The 22,164-nt window shown below is 40.0% G+C and overlaps 2 protein-coding genes across 4 annotated transcripts in view; both read left to right on the forward strand.

Annotated features, from left to right (window-relative positions):
- The window catches only part of LOC134795346 (aprataxin and PNK-like factor), a 122,182-nt gene that overhangs the window by 16,747 nt on the left and 83,271 nt on the right, over nt 1-22,164 (forward strand). The window lies entirely within an intron of this gene.
- LOC134795341 (histone-lysine N-methyltransferase E(z)) lies at nt 2,088-20,621 on the forward strand. Its single transcript, XM_063767161.1, has 16 exons — nt 2,088-2,292; nt 2,402-2,585; nt 2,984-3,199; nt 4,902-5,005; nt 6,299-6,525; nt 7,516-7,679; nt 12,305-12,405; nt 12,958-13,087; nt 13,595-13,672; nt 14,266-14,396; nt 15,148-15,296; nt 15,973-16,079; nt 16,950-17,100; nt 17,602-17,792; nt 19,032-19,197; nt 19,972-20,621. Exons 1-16 carry the CDS (start codon nt 2,218-2,220, stop codon nt 20,030-20,032), a joined length of 2,235 nt encoding a protein of 744 aa, XP_063623231.1. The 5' UTR covers nt 2,088-2,217; the 3' UTR covers nt 20,033-20,621.

Genomic DNA, 22,164 nt, shown 5'->3' on the forward strand with positions numbered 1-22,164 from the left:
GATAAGTATACATAAATATCAAATAGATTCGACAAAGTGTTGACTCTATCATTGGATGAAATAGGTCCCTCTTAAAGGGCCTCTGCGCTGTTGGCTTTGGGCCCACGGGTGCCCGGCAAAAGGTCGGGGACCCCATGGTCCGCACAGTTATTGCAAATAATGTATGATCACTAAATAAACACACAAATTTGCATTTTGGTTAAAAACACATATGCGATGAGCTAAGGTTTCGAATTAAGTACCTTATTCTTAATAATTTACACACTGGAAAGAGGAAACTGAATATTCAGAATTAAGCAATGCTATGAATGGTTTACATAAATTAAACCACTTTAGCGTTCAGAACCAATCAAGCTTATGCCTACTAGTAGGCACCAGATAAGGTAAACTACTCTTACTGCATATATAGAAATTAATGAGTACAATTAAGGTCACTTGATGATAGCTAAACATGAATATAAGCAGAATGAGCCTGCACCTTTACAAATATAATTGATAAGGTTCTGTGGCATTTCTATATTAACCATTTGAACGCCAAGAGCACCAAAAAGCGTCATAACTAGGCGTGCCCACATGAGTGTTATGTTATGGCTTAAGCTCTCAAAGTAACCTTCACAATTTTAAGTAAGGTTTGTTTAGGTACATTAGCTCGCGTTCGCGTTAGTAAAGCGTACAAAGGATTAAATGCATTTTATAGCTATAACCAAGTATATAGCTCACACTGACTCACAGTCATTAAAGGAATTCAGTAATTCCCTATGACATTTTAGTAAGTAGGTACCCAATATTAACTTTGTGGGTAGTGATAGTGAATTATAACGAATATTTAAAATATTCGTCTACTTAATCCCGAGGGCTTCTGGAAATAAGAAAGGTCTTGTCCTTGTTATATTCCTGCAACTGCTTACTTTACTAGATGATTATTATCAAATTTGTTAATAATTGGGAGTTATAAATAAAAACTACTCGAGTACTTTATGATTTTATTCTTTTCATACTTGAATTACATCACTCCTTATCACAGATGTTGTATGCTCCTTGAAGAGTAGACTGACTTATCTCATCTTCTTTTACCTAGTTTTCACATACATATAATTAAGTATAGCACCATTGTGGTGACTCATTTTTTCTCTTTGAACATTTATAAGTACATTAAGTACGTATATGAAATGTAAAGTTAGTAACATAATATAATGGTATATAAAATTGTATGCTTTACATAATACCTCTCTCCTCACAGGTGTTAAAATAAAGGGTGTACTACATAATTAATTAAACACTCGTAATATAATAATATTACATATACATAATAAGTACATGTATAATCACATTGGCTTGGCGTCTTCCCACCACCAGGCGATAACAAACACGTCTCAATATTATTCTTAGGTTTCGAATATCGGTACAGTTGTTTAATGACAGCGTTTTACACAAAAATAAAACGCTAATTAAATAACTTACCATATTCGAAACCTAAAGTTTTAATCCTGCCTGGTGTAAATATGTATAATTTTGAGACAATGACTTGGTAATTTGTTTTGGCGGTAACTGTCAAACACCTGTCAAAACCAACTGCTCTGTGGTGGGAATGTGAGAGAGAGAGAGGGACGTATATGCTAGAAAAGGACAATACGATCGACAACACGATGTTGCCATTCTCAATATTATTCTTAGGTTTCGAATATGGTAAGTTATTTAATTAGCGTTTTATTTTTGTGTAAAACGCTGTCATTACATCTCTAAACTATAGGCTATAGCAGGGGTGCGAAACTCCTGACTTCGGTCAAACTCGGCTCCGCTCGGCTCAGCATTGCTCCGAGCAATTATTAGGGTTGGCACCACTTGACTTCCTTTTGCGTGCACGACCACAGATAAGATATTCACTTTATTTTTGACAACCCTAAATAGCCGAAAGGGATAGTGCCATATATTAGAAAGGGCCAGCATGATTCGACCCTGAACCGCTGTCAAACTTCGTTTTTGTAGGAAGTTTCCTTTCTGTACGGTAGTACTATTAATTATTCTGTGGCTATAGACAAACATTCATCTCTTCTGTCACTGTCACTTTTACCCCGTATGCTATGCTTCAAGCTTCGTACCCGCTCGCTCGTTTTTAGTGTTTTTTACCGGTTGGACGCTCAATTTTGCAGATATTATCTTGTTTAATTCCTGCAGTGTGTTAGCCTCATGAGTGAATAATTACTATTTCAACCCGCAATGAGCAAATCGAAGGTTTCAGCAGAATGGAAGAAACGCGTGAAGTCCGAATATATGCGTCTCCGCCAAGTGAAGGCAAGTACATTAACCTTTGTTTTGATTTAGTTGATATTCTTTATCAAACAAATTACTTGCTGTGGAATATAGTTTTTAACATTTTGCATATTAAAATGGTTGATTTTAGCGATTCAAAAGAGCGGATGAAGTGAAGGTAGCATGGGCGAGAAACTTACGTTTAATGTCGGAGGCTCTGGAAACGCGCGATGCAGAGTTAGCGGAGCGCGGGCGGCGACCGTTCTGGCCTCCACCGGCGCCAAGTCCGAGCCATGAGGGGCTCATGAAGAAGGCTGAAGCAACCTGCACTGATGGTGAGTAGTATGTACTTGGTTTGAAGTATAATATGATTGTACATTCAGCAGCAGGTCTTTGCTTAATTGTCATTGACAGTCATTGTTATTGAGAAATAAAAAATACAAAATTTAATTATTACTCAAAATATTTTATGCTGTACATTGAAAAGCAATTAAAACTAAATATACTATTTGTAGACCTTATATCAATATTACATAAGTTTTCTTGTGGTTGTTCAAACACTTAAGAATTTAGATCCAATTATTGTAAAACATGTCAATGAAGAATAAATTAGATAAGCACAATGCAAATTGGATACATGCATTATCATTTATTTCAACTGCCTGCTTGCTTTGCAAATAATAAAAAAAATTATGCAAGGGTTAATAATAATTTATTTATCTTAAAATTACAGCTTCTGGCATCGTCACAACCCAGCAAGTACCGATCCACATAATCAACTCGGTCAACCCGATCCCCACAATGTACACATGGGCTCCGACGCAGAAGAACTTCATGGTGGAAGACGAGACTGTTCTGCACAACATCCCATACATGGGCGACGAGGTCCTGGACCAGGACGGTACTTTCATCGAGGAGCTCATTAAGAACTACGACGGGAAAGTGCATGGTACATTGGCTTACTCCATTATATTATTTTTTGTGGACAAAGTGACTATATCACAATCAGGCTTAGAGCATAGAACTGGAGTAGCTTTATATGTCGTATTTGCGTATAAAAATGTCTGCCATTTTGCGGGGAGTTGAAGATGTAAGACATACAAAAGATTACAGCGCACACATGCAAAAACATCTGTGTCGAAACACGAAGTGACACATGCACATTAGAATAAAAATTATAACATTCACATTTAGTTGCACACAAAAATATCACACTTGGAAATGTCTTGATACGATTTTGGTCTCATCGGAAGATCAGCGCTGGAAGCCACCAGCAACATGCTGAGATGGGGCCATTTCGTGGCACTTTAATCTTATTTTGTGTTTTCTTTTATACTATGTACTGTTCCGATTGTTTGTGCTTACGAATAAATCTATTCTATTCTATTTTTTGCACATTGTGCAAAGTTTTTGACAGAGGGGTAAGTTACTGAAAGCCTACTCCTTTATGCCATTACTATATGCTCTAAGCAATCAGTGCATTAACTAGTTAATTAAATATTTCAACAGGAGCACCTCACAACAACAACAGGAGGGTCTTTTACCCCTCAACTTCAAAAATTACCTTGAAGTTTTAAATCTCAATTAAATTTGGTTCTCTTTTCTGACCTGTTAGCAAACAAATTCAGTTTTTGTTAGTTATTAAAACCTTTAAATGTAAATTACTAATTGCAATATAGAAAATAAAAAGAATACAACCTTCTTTGTCCAAAAACTACATAATACACAATGGTATTTGGTGCACAAATGCTTCCTCTCCATGGTTTGTAAGGTAAATTAAACCAAAAAGACTATTGGCTATGGCTTATAACAGTTAGGATTCACAAAAGCCTCGCTCTCACACATTCATGCTTTTCAGATTTCATACAATTCATTGATGAATCTGACAGTACATAATTAGATAATTAATTACATACATAATTACTATTGGTTACCGGTATAAAAGAAACAAAATAAAATGCCCTAAATTCCCTCCCCCCTTCCCCCCCCCCCCTCCTCTGCAACTGCCCCCTAGTCCATCAGCTGGCGACGCCCTTGATAAAATCTGTTTAATCTACTTTTTAGGGTAATAACGGGATAAGATAATAGGGTCCCGTTTTTACCCCAAAGGGTACTAAGACTCTTCTGTCCGTCCGTCTGTCTGTCACCAGGCTATAACTTATGAACCGTGATATGTACCTATTTCTGTTGCCGCTATACCAACAAATACTAAAAACAAAATAAAATAAATACTTAAGTGGGTTATGGTTAGGAACCCTTTGTGCGCGAGTCCGACTCGCACTTGGCCGGTTTCTTTCATGTAAGGTACATTTACACCATTTTAGTCCATGAATCCATAGTGTAAGCTGGTCTGGCAATAGAGTTGAGTTGGAGGATGAGTAAATATGGCTCAACAAAACCAGATTTAGATGGGATGCAACTTTGCATACCGCAATCCACAAGCGCAATTTAATATAATTCGTAAGCTTTTTTCACACATCCATTTTAAGATTTTTAATTTGTTCATGATGTGTGATCCTCGAGTCCTCGAGTGTAAAAGCTTTCTTTAAAAACAAAGGTAAAAATTCAAAGTCAAAGAGAAATTTTAATCTATGGCCGATATTCGCGTATTCTGACTTGTTTATGTCAAATTAACATACATTCTTCCACAGGCGACAAGGAAGGCGGTTTCATCGACGACCAGTTGTTTGTGGAGCTGGTACACGCGCTCATGACCTATCAGACGCGTGACGAAGTGGCCGACGAGCGACGCGAGGTATGTGCAGTGGGTTAGGCCAGCGGGTTTTTGAAAAATCGTAGCGCTTTTAAAGTGTCTAGTTTTAAGTTATTTATAACATAATTCAAACACAATGTAAAATTGTTTTATGAATAAATGAATAAGAATGAATAAGAATAAGAATGTCATTTTATGGAACTTGCTAACTATGTAAAAACAAATCGCCATATTGAAAGTGTCAAAAAATATTGTCCACGCATGTAGGGGTGGACGAGAAGATCTTGGGGTCGTAGATGAGGTGAGTTAAATGACACTCGTAGTCCAATACTTGCACGTATAATAATCAACTTTGGTGATACATAGGTAGATGTTAAAATATCACTGTAAGCGGACGGGCACGACCGTCCGTCGCAAGATTGCTGAGAGAATGGCCGCTGCCGGCCCCACTACTCCGCGCCCCGCACCATGCATTGCGTCGGCGACGGCTCCCGAAGATTCCTGAGCAAAGACGAGGCGTTAACCAATATGAATTTACTAGTGACTTTTGTTTACATAGTTAGCAAGTTCCATAAAATGACACTTTAGATCACAATACGGTTGTCAAAAAGTATGAATCTTGAGGCCTTTCTCTAGTAATTCAATCGAATCGAAACCTGAATAAACAACTTTCGCTCGATAGAAAAAAAATCACAAACATAGGTCCAAAACACATCGTTAAAACTTGTCACAACTTTTGCACAGAAGCTATTGCTTCTATTAATGTGTTATTTTGTTTTTGTTGGTAACTAAATTAATTCGTCTTGATTCTATCTCAATGTACCCATTTTTATAGCTATTTCCGGGTGGTTTTCCACCTGTCCAATTTCTTTGTCCAATGTGTATTTTGTGTAATAATATAATTTTAATTTTTAACAAGCAGAAACGTCTGCGAACGATGCTATTAAGCTTAGAATAAATTTAAGCCGCCATTTGGTAGCCTAGGTAGGTTAAGAAGTGTAACACTCTTACGGTAGATGTCGCTAAGGTCCCCTTGACCTATAATATGGTGGAAAGATTTGCTGGCTATGGATGAGGTCTTGGTGGCTCAGATGGCAAAGCGCTGGAGTATCGATCCAGAGGCTGTGAGTTCAAGTCTCACCCAAGACAGTAATTTTTCCACTTTTAAATTTATTCTAAGCTTAATAATATAATGTAAGACACATTTTGCTTAATGAAATGAGAGAGTGAGACGCAATGATATTGGACAGATAGAATACCACCCTCTATGTAATACATTTAAAAACTCTGTCTGAGATTGTTTCACTTATCCTCACATTTTCACTTATCGAACAGAAAGAATCAAACAAAGAGCTAAAAGACAAGGAAAAAGAAAAGGACAAAGAAAAAGAAAAGGACAAAGAAAAAGAAAAGGACAAAGATAAAGAAAAGGAGAAAGACAAAGAAAAGGAGAAGGACAAAGAAGGAGCGGACTTGGAGAAGCAGTTCCCCATCTTCATCATCTTCCAGGCCATCTCCTCGCAGTTCCCAGACAAGGGCACGCCGCAGGAGCTCCGGGAGAAGTCAGTATACTTCATTTATTATGGTATTTTATGGAGTCAGACAAAGGACCGGACTTGAAGAAGCAGTTCCCCATCTTTACCATCTTCCAGGCCATCTCCTCGCAGTTCCCCGACAAGGGCACGCCGCAGGAGCTCCGGGAGAAGTGAGTTTACTTCATTTGCTATGGTATCTCGTTGCAAGTGTTGAACAATTACAACTTTACAAGTGGACAAGTTTTGGAATTATACTATTATTTTATAGAATACTAAAGTGCTTTCTACACCTAACTTAATTTTGTAACTGACGACCGGGACGCAGCAATACGTAGAAGTGAGATACAAATGTATCGACCGTATCTCACGTACAGCCGTAATGAAGAAGATTGTATCCAATCTAACCTCTATAATACCACAGTCTATAAAACAATCCTGTCATTCGACGAAGCCGTCTAGACCGTGCAATCGTGCGGGATGCGAGGGGCGAGGGGAGGGTCGCGCACCCGAGCTGCATACATCGCCATTGTTTGTAGCTCGGTACTACTTACAGGGCTAACGTGTCTTATAGTAAGTCAAGTGTTAGTCTTGGACAGTTGTGTAAAAACTGTGACAACCCGACTGTGTTCTTGTGCGGTGTCGGCATTTACCCAAACATCAAAGGCGTCAGTCCACTGTTACTTTTTACACTGTGACAGTACTGTTATTATTGTAAAAAAAGCGGTGGTGGCCGAGTGACGTCCGACTTTCAATCCGGAGGTCGCGGGCTCAAATCCTGGCTCGTACCAATGAGTTTTTGATATTTACCACTAGCTTTCCGGTGAAGGGAAACATCGTGAGGAAACCTGGAACCTGCATACATCTGCGAAGAAATTCAAAGGTATATGTGAAGTCCGCAATCCGCATTGGGCTAGCGTGGGGACTATAGCCGAAGCCCTCTCGCGAATGAGAGGAGGCCTGTGCCCAGCAGTGGGACGTATATAGGCTGAATTATTAAATCAGTGTTATTAATTCCAGATACATCGAGCTAACATCCCGCAGCGACCCGGACGCGCTGCCGCCCGAGTGCACGCCCAACATCGACGGGCCGCTCGCCGAGAGCGTCGCCAGAGACCAGACCATGCACTCCTTCCACACTCTGTTCTGCCGGCGCTGCTTTAAATACGACTGCTTTTTGCACCGTGAGTATCGACCTAAGTGGTGACAAAGAGAATTTAGTATAGACAGTGGGGCGACACTCCTCCTTTCGAGCATTCTCGGCTCCGTTCGGCTCAGCATTGCTCCGAGCGTTATTAGGGTAGGCACAACTTGACATCCCTTTGCGGGACCACAGAATCCACAGATAAGATAATGACTTGCATTTTGACAACCCTAAATAGCCGAAAGGGATAGGCTACACATTAGAAAGGGATAGCATGATTCGTCCCTGAATCGCAGTCAAACTTCGGTTTTGTAGGAAGTGTCCTTTCTGTACGGTAGTACTATTATTTATTCTGTGGTATAGAGGCGTATTGACAAAGTAAATTTTGTAGTCACAGTCAATTTACTACCATCTTTCGACACAGGATTAAAACTTTTAGAACGCCATTTGACTTTGATCCTTGATCTTCCACTGATATGTGCTAAAATTGTTAAATATCAAACGGTGTCGCCATCTACCCGAGTATAGGCCAAAGGTATGGCGCCATCTTTTCGAGCATAAATTTTTCTTCATTTTCGTAGGCACGATTTTTTCTTAGACTTAATTTATCTAATACGGAGTTATATATATATAGTCTGTCAGTGAAGCGCAAAAGGTGATAGCTCCGAACAACTGACAGGCTGATATCGTCCGGCGAACTGGTAATCTGTAAGCCCCTTTAAATCAACAAGATTTTTACCACCACCAAAGATATATATAACTCCGTATAAGGTAAATTAAGTCTAAGAAAAAAATGATTTTCCCTTGTTGATTTGAGGAACGCCTCGTACCGTTTATGAAACGCCTTGGTCGGATTATGGAACGCTGTTCCATTTATGGTACACCTTGTTATATTTGTGAAGTGCCTTAGTCCATTCGCAAATATAAGTCAGGGTGGTAAATGTGTATTGCGTCTCACATTTTGCTTATTGAGAGAGTGAGACGCAATGACATTGGACAAAGAAATTGGGACAGGTGGAATACCACCCTAACCAGACGATTTTTGAGAAAAATAGACGGGTTTATGTTTAAAGTATTTACGATACTATAATTATTTTATTGTACTTTGTGTATCATTTAAGTATCTTTATTACACTTGTAAAAGCGCAGTTTACTGCAATTGTGTGAGTGTGTATGTCACAGTTTATTAAAGGTATATGTATTATGGTTTAGATATTTCGAGTGTGTGTACTTATACTAATAATTAATTATAAATATAATATTATTACTGTCAAGATTAGGTGAAAAAATACCTTATTGTAACCAATATTTTATTAGCACCTAACGGCTTTCGGAGCGACATTTATGTAACAAAAAATAGTCACTAGCATTTTTTCTCCTATCTTGAAGGTTTGCTCTTGAACTGAGACGTTTTGGGCTTAGTGTGCGAGTTGGAATAGAATTGAATGCTATATGTTGTTAGCGAGAAACTGACTGGTTCTAAATCCTATAATAATTATAAAATAACCATATTAACTCGGTCAGATAAAGTTTTTCATCTAAGGGTTTTACGTAAATTGGGATGGATTTCGTTTGTTTTAAAAAACAAAAGACATGCTTTTTTATTTGGTTTATGAAAGATTCTAATTAGATTGCAAAGAATATCAGTGCTTTGCTCAAAAGAGCGAAGCGTATAGCTGAGTCGGAACCCTTTTGTTTTTGCTGCAATGCACACAGAGTACAGCAAGTAAACCCATCTTTTCGAGTTTAAGTATTTTTTATTGTTAATTAAACTCTGTACATATTTTAGTTTTGTTCTGTTTGTAATGCACCTATTTTAAATTGTGTGTTTTTGCAGCATCCAAATAAACGTTTTATCTATCTATCATAATATGTATATTGAGCCTTACGAGACTATATCACATGTTCAGTGCCGCGTACTTTCACAAAGCGTCTCAGTAAAGTGGTACTTTATAGTATAAATTTTCTCAAATGATTTTTCGAACTCTGGCCCTAATCTGTTAAACAAAAGCCTTTGTTTCTTTTAAGAGCGGTCTTCAGCACGTGCCAAAGCAACCATGTCGTTTAAAAAAGCAACTATCGTAATAGTATTAAGGTTCAAATTTATGTTAAAGTGACAGCTCATTCAGAGAACAATCAGGGGTGGTATTTTCTTTGGTGATAACAAAACGTGTTATCTCCGAATGAACCGTTTCATGAATTTGAACCATATAAATAGAATGGTAAGTTTGCTTTTTAATTTATTTAAACGGGCTTGTTCCCGTTACTTATGTCGGGGCTATTAGCAGTCAATGAACCACTCCATGAATGTACAAGTACGGGAGGAATGGCGACGGATTGTGAAGCTTGCCACCGGCCCTGATATGACGACCACGACCACTCTGACAAGAGTGTGACGACAAAGAAGAAGAAGATTAGCAGTCAGCAGTGTAACCACTGCATAAAGGAAACGATACCTTTTGTTCAAAAAATTAGGGCCCGTGCCCGAAAAAATCATCTGAGTTATCTCTATACTAGGTATAGCTAGTGAAGTATACATAGTGGAATGGTCGCTGACGTTGTGTTTCTGTTTGCGGCAGGAGCCCAGCCGGCAGGTAAGGCCGCGCTCACACGTCATGCATTCTCATTACCAGACATAAGGGCGCCACTCACTTTGCCACAAATCGCATGCGATTTTCGACACATTACAGCATCAATTGATAGAATTGGTTGCACTTGCACCTACTTAGCCGGAAATGTTTTGAAAATCTCGTTCGATTTGTTGCAATGTCTGTGGCGCTCTAAAGCAAAGTATGTTGAACAAATAAAATTCAATTATGTGGCAATAGTGTTGGTCAATTTTTCTACAGATTGGTTTTATACGGATTTATACTTGGTCAAGCAGATCTTGTCAGTAGAAAAAGGCGGCAAATTTGAAAAATGTAGGCGCGAAGGGATATCGACTCATAGAAAATTTGAATTTCGCGTCTTTTTCTACTGGCAAGTTTGCTTGACCATCTATACTTAACTTCTTCATATGTAGGGTTGAAATTCGGTATATTTGCTGTAATTTATTATATATGTGCCCCACCACTCATAAATGCCGTTACATTTATTAGATAACCAGATTGAATTTAGAAATTGTCACGCTAGAATACGATAACAATTAAATGGGTTTTCAAATGGTTATACACGGACTTAACCTTTTGGACGCCAATGACCGATATATCCGCACCGCAGGTCCAACGCCAAAGACGGATTAATCGGTCACAGACCACAGAGCAACATAGACCTACGTGCATATGCATAAAGTTCAATTTCAATTTTGACACTTCGGTGACGTGGCGTCCGAGTGACAGCTTTTGAGTTTGACACAGCGTCGAAAAGGTTAAAAATGGGACCAGCCTCGAAATTTGATTTGTTCAACATTCGTTAGCCAGACTTCTGAAAACAAGTCTAGCACAAGTTGTAAATATAAGAGCAACATAGTGATATCTTGCAGAATCTTTAAATATAATGTCCCATTTTATAGCTCTTTGCAACAAAGGTACGAATTTAAACTTGTACTTAGACGTTTTCATTCTTTAATATATCTTTATGCCTATGGCTTACATAACTGTTAATATTTATTCACATATATCACCTATATTTTATATATATTCATTTCATTTACTTATTTATAAAACACTGATTTAAACTTTCACGATTTTTTAACATTATTAAATTGCACAAATAAAATCTCAAAACTTAAATTCGCGATTAAGACCCGTTGTGCAATTTAATAACATTTATTTATATGTTGGCATGGTTTAAACTATTTATTTGTTAGCCTGTTGTGTCCCAAAACCTTTGCTGGGCAAAGGCCTCCCTTTCTTTCTTCCACGCGTCTCGTTCTATGGCAATATTAGGCCAATCTTTCCGAAAGACGTCAAGATTGTGCCGCCATCTGTTTATATTACATCATAACAATATTTCACTTCATCTATTATCATTTATCATATCATAAGTAGCTATTCAGATCTTGGGTATTTAGTATAGCTGTTAGTACCTACCTATAGCTATTTGCACGTTTTATCAATAATAAAAAAATATATTATGTAGCTACTTATTGTTTATATTCTATTAGATTGGTACTTTATATTTTTTAAATATCACTATGTTTTATTACTATTTACTACCTATTCCTTGTATAAAACAAATAATCAAAAAAATACCAAAAACACATAAGTATGACCAATAACAAATTGGGGATGAAAATAAAAGATAAATTCAATCAGAATATGATTTAAAGCCAGTCTAGAGTGAGGCCATGTTCAGTGTGGGGTTCCGTAGCCGCCATTTCAAGGGAAATAAACTATTCAAACTGCAATACCGCTATGTAGGTACCTATGCCCTTTTAATGTAAATTCAGCAAATAGCTTCCAGAACACTCATTACAACATATATTCGAGATATTTTGAATTCAGAAATGTCTGTTTTCGAATATCCATTTTTTAAATCGGGTTTATATATATTCCGATCTGCGTAGTTATTCATTTTTAACGGTAGTGTATAAAATCAATATCATTCATCATTCACAAACCATAATATTATTTCTGCGAGAAAAAAAACTGTTTATTTTCAGTTAAGCATTTGCACAATTACGTTCATTTGTACAAGATTTTAACGTATATTCGACTGCGACAGGCTTGCAGGCGTGCCACCCAGGGCCCAACCTGAACAAACGAAAGGGCCCCGACCTGAAGCCCTTTTCTGAACCTTGCGGGCCCAGCTGCTACGTGCTGTTGGTAAGCTAGATTTTCAATAAATTACTTAACGTATTTTATTTTTATTTCAACGCTTCTTTTGAATAATTTATATACAATTAAAATAACATATTTGTAAGCACAAATTCGACATTAATTGAGTAAATAGAGAGGAGTTGAATATGTACTTTACAAATCAGAGATATGTTTCTAGAAATATAAATGAGGAATATAAATTCGTGTAAAAACTTTCGGAAATTGTATTATTACGAGTTTCTCATTACTCAAGGGCAGTGAAATCGGATAACTATTCATCAAAGCTCGGACAAATAATCGCAAAACCATCAAAAATCATTTATATCTCAAAATAGGACAAGATTTATTAAACTCATATTATCTTTATAAAATTTCCAGATTATACTCAAAAACTGCAGTTCCAAAATTGTAAAAATCATACCATATTTATTTTTGCGATAAATTGTCCGAACTCTGCTATTCATAGTCAAAATTGTACGAATGTCGAATTGATCTGTTTTCATTGATTTGTATTTATTTAGTTCAACTGGTTTTATTGAACATACTTATTTGTACTAGGATGGCATAAGAGAGAAGCTGGCGCGCGAAAAAGCAGCCGGCGAAGAAGACAAGGGCAAGTCCAACTCGATGGATTCGCCCAACGACGCTTCCTCAGAAGACAGCAACGACAGCAACCGGTTTCCGAAGGGTAACTTGTTTTCATTGTCATTGTTATAGTTCGTTTTTTAGCATTAGAAAGAAGGTAAGCGATCTTGACATGTCATTTAATTGAAAAGCGCTTTTTAAAAATCAGTAACTATTACCTATGAAAGCAGAAGAATATAAATGATCGTAATAGATTCATAATTGTTACATATTTGCCGTGACTTATTTTTAAAACGTGTTTTTCAATTAAAAGACACATCAAGATTGTTTACCATATTTCTAATGCTAAATAAAAACGAACTATAGTAGGAAAACTCACGAAGTAAAAAAAGTTATGAGAAATGCCTTTGTTTACTGTGAAAGTAGCTTTGGGCTTATCTACCTTATTAGGGCCACTTGCACCATCCCACTTACCCGGGATTAACCGGTTAAACCATTAACCCAGTGTCGAATTGTACTGGCAACCTAGGTAACTCCAGGTTTAACCGGTTAACCCCGGGTCAGTGATTGGTGCAAGTGGCCTTTATTGACGATAATTGGTACCCCGCAGGCAGCAGCAGCGCGGCCGGGTGGAGTGGCGCGATCGCCAAGCCCGGCCCGCCCGTCGAGCCCGCATACAACGCGCTCGGTGAGTCTACGTTACGCGTAGCATATAAGAGTTTGTAGGTTTCTAATAGAGCCCGACGGCTAATCCTATAGTCTATTGTTAAGTAAAACTGCACGTGCTACTTACCTGCAAAAAGGGTCTTAATTATACTATTTGGCTATACTATATTTCCTTACTACTCCATAGTCCATACCTCTTACTTAACCTCAAAATTTTTACGGGTCATAACTAAAAGATTTATTTCTCCGACACCATTACCGTACAGTCAAGTGTAAAAATATGGCTGCACACATCATACTCAAAAATAGCCCAATATTTTTAATTATTTTATGCTCTTTACATAGGACTGAATCATGTATTTAGGTAACAACTACGTATTATTAGATTGTCCCATTAAAAATGAAATAATAAAGCAAAGAACGAAAAAGAACCTAATAATTCCGGTATTTTTTGTATGAAGAAATAAATCGGTTCCGAGCCTTGCACAAAACACGGAAGGTCGTAAGAGCAACCTGCTCGGCGCTGCATAGACTTAGACTTGGTATGATATTTACTGCAGCACAATCGGAAGTTAGAAACTGTGTCAGAAATGATTTACGAGGGTATTTCACCAGGTCTGACAGTGGGCGACATCCAATCCGAGTGGACGGGCTCGGACCAATCGCTCTTCCGCGCTCTACACAAGGTGTTCGCCTGTAACTACTGCGCCATCGCGCAGGTCATGCTCTCCAAGACTTGCCAACAGGTAAACATTCACACAATTTGTAATTGTAAAATGTGTAATAAAAAAAAGTTGAAATTGTACATTTACAATTGAGTTTTAATTTTCTTTGCTAAACCAGTAGCGGGTAGGTGGGCAGCGACATATTAAACTATCCTCTGTCCACGTAGAAGTTAAAAATCTCGTCTCCGTTTTCACCCACTCGGAGGGTAAATAAAAAAAACCGGGCAAGTGCGAGTCGGACTCGCGCACGAAGGGTTCCGTACCATAATGAAAAAAAAAACGGAAAAAAATTAAAAAAAAAACGGTCACCTATCCAAGTACTGACCACGCCCGACGTTGCTTAACTTTGGTCAAAAATCACGTTTGTTGTATGGGAGCCCCATTTAAATCTTTATTTTATTCTGTTTTTAGTATTTGTTGTTATAGCGGCAACAGAAATACATCATCTGTGAAAATTTCAACTGTCTAGCTATCACGGTTCGTTAGATACAGCCTGGTGACAGACAGACGGACGGACGGACGGACAGCGAAGTCTTAGTAATAGGGTCCCGTTTTACCTTTTGGGTACGGAACCCTAAAAACTGTTAGTGGAGTTCCCATCCCTTGAAAACATGTTTGACATTTAAAGTTCCTACCTATGACAGTGTCTGAATATACATATTTCCCACAGTGATTTTGGACTTTATTTCAAACTGAGAGGGTTCATTTTTGCGTAATTATTGACATGCCAGTTGTCTTAAAGGCATTCTTTTAACTTTCACACACCCAACAGGTATACACATACTGGATCAACACGGGGCAAGAAGAATGCCGAGTGGAGGCCGAACTCACCCCGCCCCGCAAGAAGAAGAAGAAGCATCGTCTCTGGTCCGTGCATTGCCGCAAGATACAGCTCAAGAAGGACTCCAACTCGCATCATGTGTAAGTATGAACACGGGGCTAGAAGAAAGATAACTGATTTCGCCCCATCTCGCAAGAAGAAGAAGCATCGTCTCTGGTCCTTGCACTATAAGATACAGCTCAAGAAGGATTATCAACTCTTATCATGTGTAAGTATGATCACGGTGCTAGAAGAACTAGTTGAACTCACCCCGCCTTGCAACAAAAAGCATTGTCTCTGGTCCGTGAGTGTGACAGTGAGTAGAGTGACTATAAGATACAACTCATGATGCTCATCATGTGTATTTAAGTATAAACACGGGGCTAGAAGAACGGATGGATGGACGAACCTTTTTTACATCAATAGCACTCATCATACAATTTAGTTTAAAGTAAGCCACTAAACCACGGGTCTCTAAACCCCGGCCCGCGGGCCATATCCGGCCCGCGACGCGTTCCAATCCGGCCCGCCGACACCCCAAGCGAGTGCCCACTGTCCGGCCCGCGGGAGCCTGGTTTCAGGGGTTCAGCAATAATTGAGAGTGGAACTGTTCCTAACAGCAGCAACCAGGCACCCTCCCCCGGCACGAAAACCGACGGTGGCCCGCGCGAATGTTTCTGAGGGGCAATATGGCCCTCAGGTAAAAAAGTTTGAAGACCCCTGCACTAAACTATTACAGGATTTGCAGGTCAAAGATAACGAAACTGAATGTTTCAGATTCAACTACACTCCGTGCGAGCACCCTAACCAGCCGTGCGACTCGATGTGCCCCTGCCTACAGTCGCAGAACTTCTGCGAGAAGTTCTGCCAATGCTCCAGCGATTGTGAGTTCTCTTTCTTGACATAGCTTAGGGTGGTGTTTCACCTGTCTACTTTCATTATCCAATGTGCATTGCGTCTCACTCTCTCATTAAGCAAGATGTGAGATGCAAATACACATTGGACCAAGATATTGGCAGGCGTGGCACAAGTACATCCGTTCCACACCAATTTTGGTGGCTAGCCATAAGCCGCGTGGCGCTGTCGCCACCTAGCGGCCATATCTGTCCTGATCGTAACAGACGCGTTTTGTTAGACTCTAACAAAACGCGTCTCTAACAGTTAGAGAGTGAGTCTTCTGTACCTAGTACTATTATTTATTCTGTGATATTGGACAGATGGAATACCACCCTTAGAAACTTGCCAGTGGTAGTGATGTAGATCTGATGGCTGTTAGGGCAGAAGTTGCTTTAGTGGTGACCATGAACCGGAGGTCGCAACCGGAGAAGCCCTCAATATCCTAGGCTGATGATCCACACAAAAACGGTATATGAGGGCAGCGCATAAGCAGTCACTGCTGAGGTCCATGGGGGAGGTCTATGAATATTTAACACTTTAAACTCTCGCGTTTTGTACACATATTTAATTACACAAACGGGTCTACCGCGATACAATTTCATTGTTTTTACCTTAAACAACCTTAGTCTTTCCGTGACCATAGTTGGTGCAACTCAGCTGAAACGTTGGAATTTAAGATAAAAACAATGAAATTATATCGCGGTAGACCCGTTTGTGTAATTAAATATCCATGAATATTTGTCATTGAAATCAGATAAATTAAAGCGACGGAATTTAATTCTATGTATAAGCAGTTTAGTTCATATTTTCCTTACGTTTTTTCAAACGAAATTGAGCTCTATGTGTCTGTTATTCAGGTCAGAATCGGTTCCCCGGCTGCCGCTGCAAGGCGTCGTGCAACACGAAGCAGTGCCCGTGCTACCTCGGCGTCCGGGAATGCGATCCCGACCTCTGCATACAGTGTGGGGCGGACAGTCCGGTCTGTTGCCGCAACGTGTCCGTACAACGGTGAGTTATATACAACACTAGAGTGTACGGAATGCGAGCCCGACCGTGTCAGTTATATACAACACTAGTGTAAGTAAGAAATGCTAGCCCGACCGTGTCATAGACCGGTCCGTTGCCGTAATGTGTCCGTACAACGGTAAGTTATACAAAGTTTTTGAGCAAACGACAAGTATTCAGAGAACTACCTAGACTAGTGTTTATTATTGTGACGGCTCGATAACGACATCGCGCTTGGCGAGCGACCATTCGGGGTTAGACACGGCAATTCGAACTCTCACGAGCAAAAATTTGTAGTAGTTACCCCATTTAGAACTTCATTTGATCATTTGTGGATTAGAATGATCATAACGTAAGTAACTTCCAACATTGACTATTACTGGCATTACTTGAGCTAAATATCGAACCAATCCTCAAGTAAATTTCATAATAGATCTAAACCGCATAAGAAAAATATCTTTATACTTAAAACCTACCAAATTTAAAAACATACTTCTTTTCCAGTGGCCTTCACAAGCACCTACTTCTAGCGCCATCCGACGTAGCCGGCTGGGGCATCTTCCTCAAAGAGGCCGCGCACAAGAATGAGTTCATCAGCGAGTACTGCGGCGAGGTGATCTCGCAGGACGAGGCCGACCGCCGCGGCAAGGTGTACGACAAGTACATGTGCTCCTTCCTGTTCAACCTGAACAACGGTGAGATACTGTCCCACTCTCGTCATCTTAGACAAGAGTTCATCAGCGAGTACTGCTTCGAGGTCATCTCGCAGGACGAGGCCGACCGCCGCGGCAAGGTGTACGACAAGTACATGTGCTCCTTCCTGTTCAACCTGAATAACGGTGAGATACTGTCCCACTCCCACTTGGGCCATCTTACACAAGAGTTCATCAGCGAGTACGGCAGCGAGGTGATCTCGCAGGACGAGGCCGACCGCCGCGGCAAGGTGTACGACAAGTACATGTGCTCCTTCCTGTTCAACCTGAACAACGGTGAGATACTGTCCCACTCTCGTCATCTTAGACAAGAGTTCATCAGCGAGTACTGCGGCGAGGTCATCTCGCAGGACGAGGCCGACCGCCGCGGCAAGGTGTACGACAAGTACATGTGCTCCTTCCTGTTCAACCTGAATAACGGTGAGATACTGTCCCACTCCCACTTGGGCCATCTTACACAAGAGTTCATCAGCGAGTACGGCAGCGAGGTGATCTCGCAGGACGAGGCCGACCGCCGCGGCAAGGTGTACGACAAGTACATGTGCTCCTTCCTGTTCAACCTGAACAACGGTGAGATACTGTCCCATGAGGCCGGCGGCCATGGTCCTCCCTCAAGGATATTGATAAGCTCCGCTATCCAAGTGGATTTCACTATGAATTTACCCTTTGAACGCTTTACGTCATAAACAAAAAGGTCACTCACACGCCAAGGCCACGGGTGCAAGCAAGCTAATGTAAACTTTACTTCAAGGTGTAAAGGTAACTTTTACAGCGTACGCCATAACACTTACACACTCAGCTGATTACAAGAACCATGTCAAGCAACTTGAACTTAAATATGTATTTTTTTCGTTAGTATTAGCTATCCGGGTCTACTTCTCATAAGTATTATTGTAGGAACTCCTAATAGTTGATCACAATCGATTTTGTCAAATTATTACAATTACAATATTTTTACAAGATGAGCATGACCCAAAAATCGCATAAAATATATACACGGTAGACTTTTACGTTACTTTAAGAATCTTTTGTCAAATAAAAAAAAGATTAATTAAATTATTTTACAGTACATATGCACCATATGCGAATAGGTATTCGCAACTGTGTCGACTTAAAACACGACCGAAGGGAGTTTATCGCCACTCGTTGCGAATTTCCTCTTTTTCGCACTTGTATCGTAATGTACTATTATGCAAGTTAACAATGTTACTTTGTTCTTAGATTTCGTGGTGGACGCGACCCGTAAAGGCAACAAGATCCGTTTCGCGAACCACTCCATCAACCCCAACTGCTACGCCAAGGTCATGATGGTGAACGGCGACCACCGCATCGGCATCTTCGCCAAGCGCGCCATCCAGCCAGGAGAGGAACTCTTTTTCGATTACAGGTACAAACATATCATCATAATCATTTCATATTTATCAGTTGCTTTTCGGCGAAGGAAAACATCGTGAGGAAACCTGCATACATTTGCGAAGATGTATGTGAAGTCCCCAATCCGCATTGGGCTAGCGTGGGGACTATAGCCCAAGTCCTCTCGCGCATGAGAGTAGGCCTGAGCCCAGCAGTGGGACGTTTATAGGCTGAAATGATTATTATGATACTCTGACATTTGTATATATTCCTTTTTAATTTGTGTGGATTATGTATTTTTAATTTTATTGTGTACCTATTGTATATTTTGACATGTGTTTTTTGACATTAAAGATATTGAATTGAATTGAATTTAGGTATAAACAGCAACACTCCTAACGGTACTAGTATATCGGTGGATGGTACTTCAAAATTATATTTAAAATTAGCTTCTTTAGCTGCCATACTAAATTTGTATAGGAGCGCTTATGTGTGGCTCGATTGTCTAATCTAATGTATTAATCCATAGTATTTCTCAAAAAGCTTGGGTACCGTGACAGCTATCATCTCAATACATGAAATTGTATGGAGATGACGGCCGTCACTGTACCCAAGCAATTTAAAAAAATAATATTGGTAGTTGTTGAGGTGGCCTGTGGATCTAAATTGTAAACGCTCTTTGTTTTGTCTGCTACAGTTTACACACGCCTGTCTTAATGCGGCAACGTCGAAAGCCACGATGACTAGACTTTCTTATCTGTATTTTATAACACAATCTTAATAATTTACAAAATTACAACTATTTCAGATACGGGCCGACGGAACAACTCAAATTCGTGGGCATCGAGCGCGAGATGGAATTCTTATGAGAACAAACCAAACTGCAGCGCGGCCTCCCCCCGCGCCCCCCCTCCACCCCCTCCACCCCCGCCGGCAGCAGCAGCGGCAGCGGACACCAGCCCCGCACCCGGGGCAACGCAGCGGGGACCAGCAGCGGCAACGGGAACTCTAGGAGTAGCGGGAACACTGAAAGTAACGGGAACTCCGGGGGGAATGCTGGCAGTAACGGGAATTCTCGGAGTAGTGGTGGCAATGGTACGAGCACGAATACGCGTAGTGGACCGGTGTCTGTTAGTAGCAGGAGGAGCAGCAGTGGGTCGGTGCGGGCGACGCGCTCGCGGCCCTACGTGCGGCCCACGGGCCGCGACCGGCTCACCTGGCGGTACAATCAGTAAACCTACTTACACAGGTTGTCTGTACGCTGTACGGTATAAAGAAGCATGCCGGTATTCGAGCATGTAATCGGCAAGTTTGGAGCAAATAACAGCAGTCTGCATAAGTCGAGCCGTCTCTAACGATTGCGCCGTGCTGTTTTACTAGTACTTACTTGCAAGTCAATTTTGACACTTAATCGCTTTAATACATTTTGTATAATATGTAGGTTTTGATATAATATGTATTCAATACATGCATTGACAACACATTGTATTGAATTGGCAGATTGTAAGCGGCGGGCAAAAAATAGTGTCACAACAATTTAAAAAAATTGCCATTATAATGAGCATATGCTGCAATAGAGCAGGAGCTCCCAACCAAAATGTTTGCTTCGGTCGTCCGTCATGTCTCCTATTAGTTGAAGGATGAGTGTTATAATGTATTGGACATTGAACATGTCTTTTGTTTTTGGGCCATTTTGAAAATGGTTTTAGACGAGCTGTGAAACACTCAATATTCACGTTATGTTCCACTAGTTTTTAAGATTTTTAAATGACAGACTATATTTCCTGTCCTAGTATATAAGGATTTTTCCGTCACAATAGCTATTAACATCACAAAACGCATTGAACTTACACTCAATACGAGTAGCAATGACAACGGGTACAGATGTAGTGCATAATTATTTTCCATTGTATTTTCACGGACACGTCCGAACGTGTCTTACTATTTCAGTCAGTCTCGGTCACAGACAAGACATCCTCCAGACTGGGCATAGTAGCTCTACCCCCTCTGCCACGCATACGGTAGTTTTACTCCATTTTCGAGTCGAAAGTGTCTTCGTGTGACGTCCGTGTCTTTGAACGGACCAATCACGGCACGGGACCTCGCTCACCTCGTCCCCCGCATGTTTGGCAGCATCGGTTTCATGAAATAATTGCTCTAAACTCCGTCTAGAGGATTCCTAGTCTATGGTCTCGGTACAAAAAGTAGTACATTGACTGAATTAGCATGACAAATACGAACTTTTCCGGGAAAATACGATGGAAAACAATTATGCACTACGTCTGTACGAACTGTATGCTTTTGACAAGGCCAGATGCCTCCTTTTTAGAGGCAAATGGTGTGGCTTAACATGATAGTAAGAAACATGGAACATTTCATCCATAAAGTACCCGTTTTTAATGTTCTTTGCTATATATGTTATATGTATGAACTATATTAGACATAAACTGTGTTTTCTGTTCCTTTTGACTTATATGAGTTATGATTAATGACTTTGTACTTTTACATGTTAATATAACCAATGAAAACTCATAGAATGTTTTTTTTTTTAATCCCAAATTAATATTAAGGCCCCGTTTACACGAGAGCTTTTTCAACGCGCGTTAAAAAGCGTTTAAATGACAAATGGATGCATTGTATTTAGCCCCCATTCCCACGGGCTCTTTTACAACGCGCGTTACAAAAGCGTTTGAATGACACAAATGAATACATGTGTATTTATTCAGACGACAGCGGTGGCGCTTTTTATCAAGCGTTGTTGGATTTTCGACTTTAAGCCTTGGTCGTTAAATCGAATTTAGAGTGCGGACAGATTCAAGCGCTTTTTTAACGCGCGTTGAAAAAGCTCTCGTGCGAATGGGGGCTCATTCACACGATGGCGGTGGCGCTTTTTATCAAGCTTTGTTAGATTTTCGACTTTAAACGTTGGTCGTTAAATCGAATTAAGCGTGTAGACGGATTCAAGCGCTTTTTTAACGCGCGTTGAAAAAGCTCTCGTGTT

The sequence above is a fragment of the Cydia splendana genome, chromosome 12 (genome assembly GCF_910591565.1).
Source record: "Cydia splendana chromosome 12, ilCydSple1.2, whole genome shotgun sequence".
NCBI lineage: Eukaryota > Metazoa > Arthropoda > Insecta > Lepidoptera > Tortricidae > Cydia > Cydia splendana.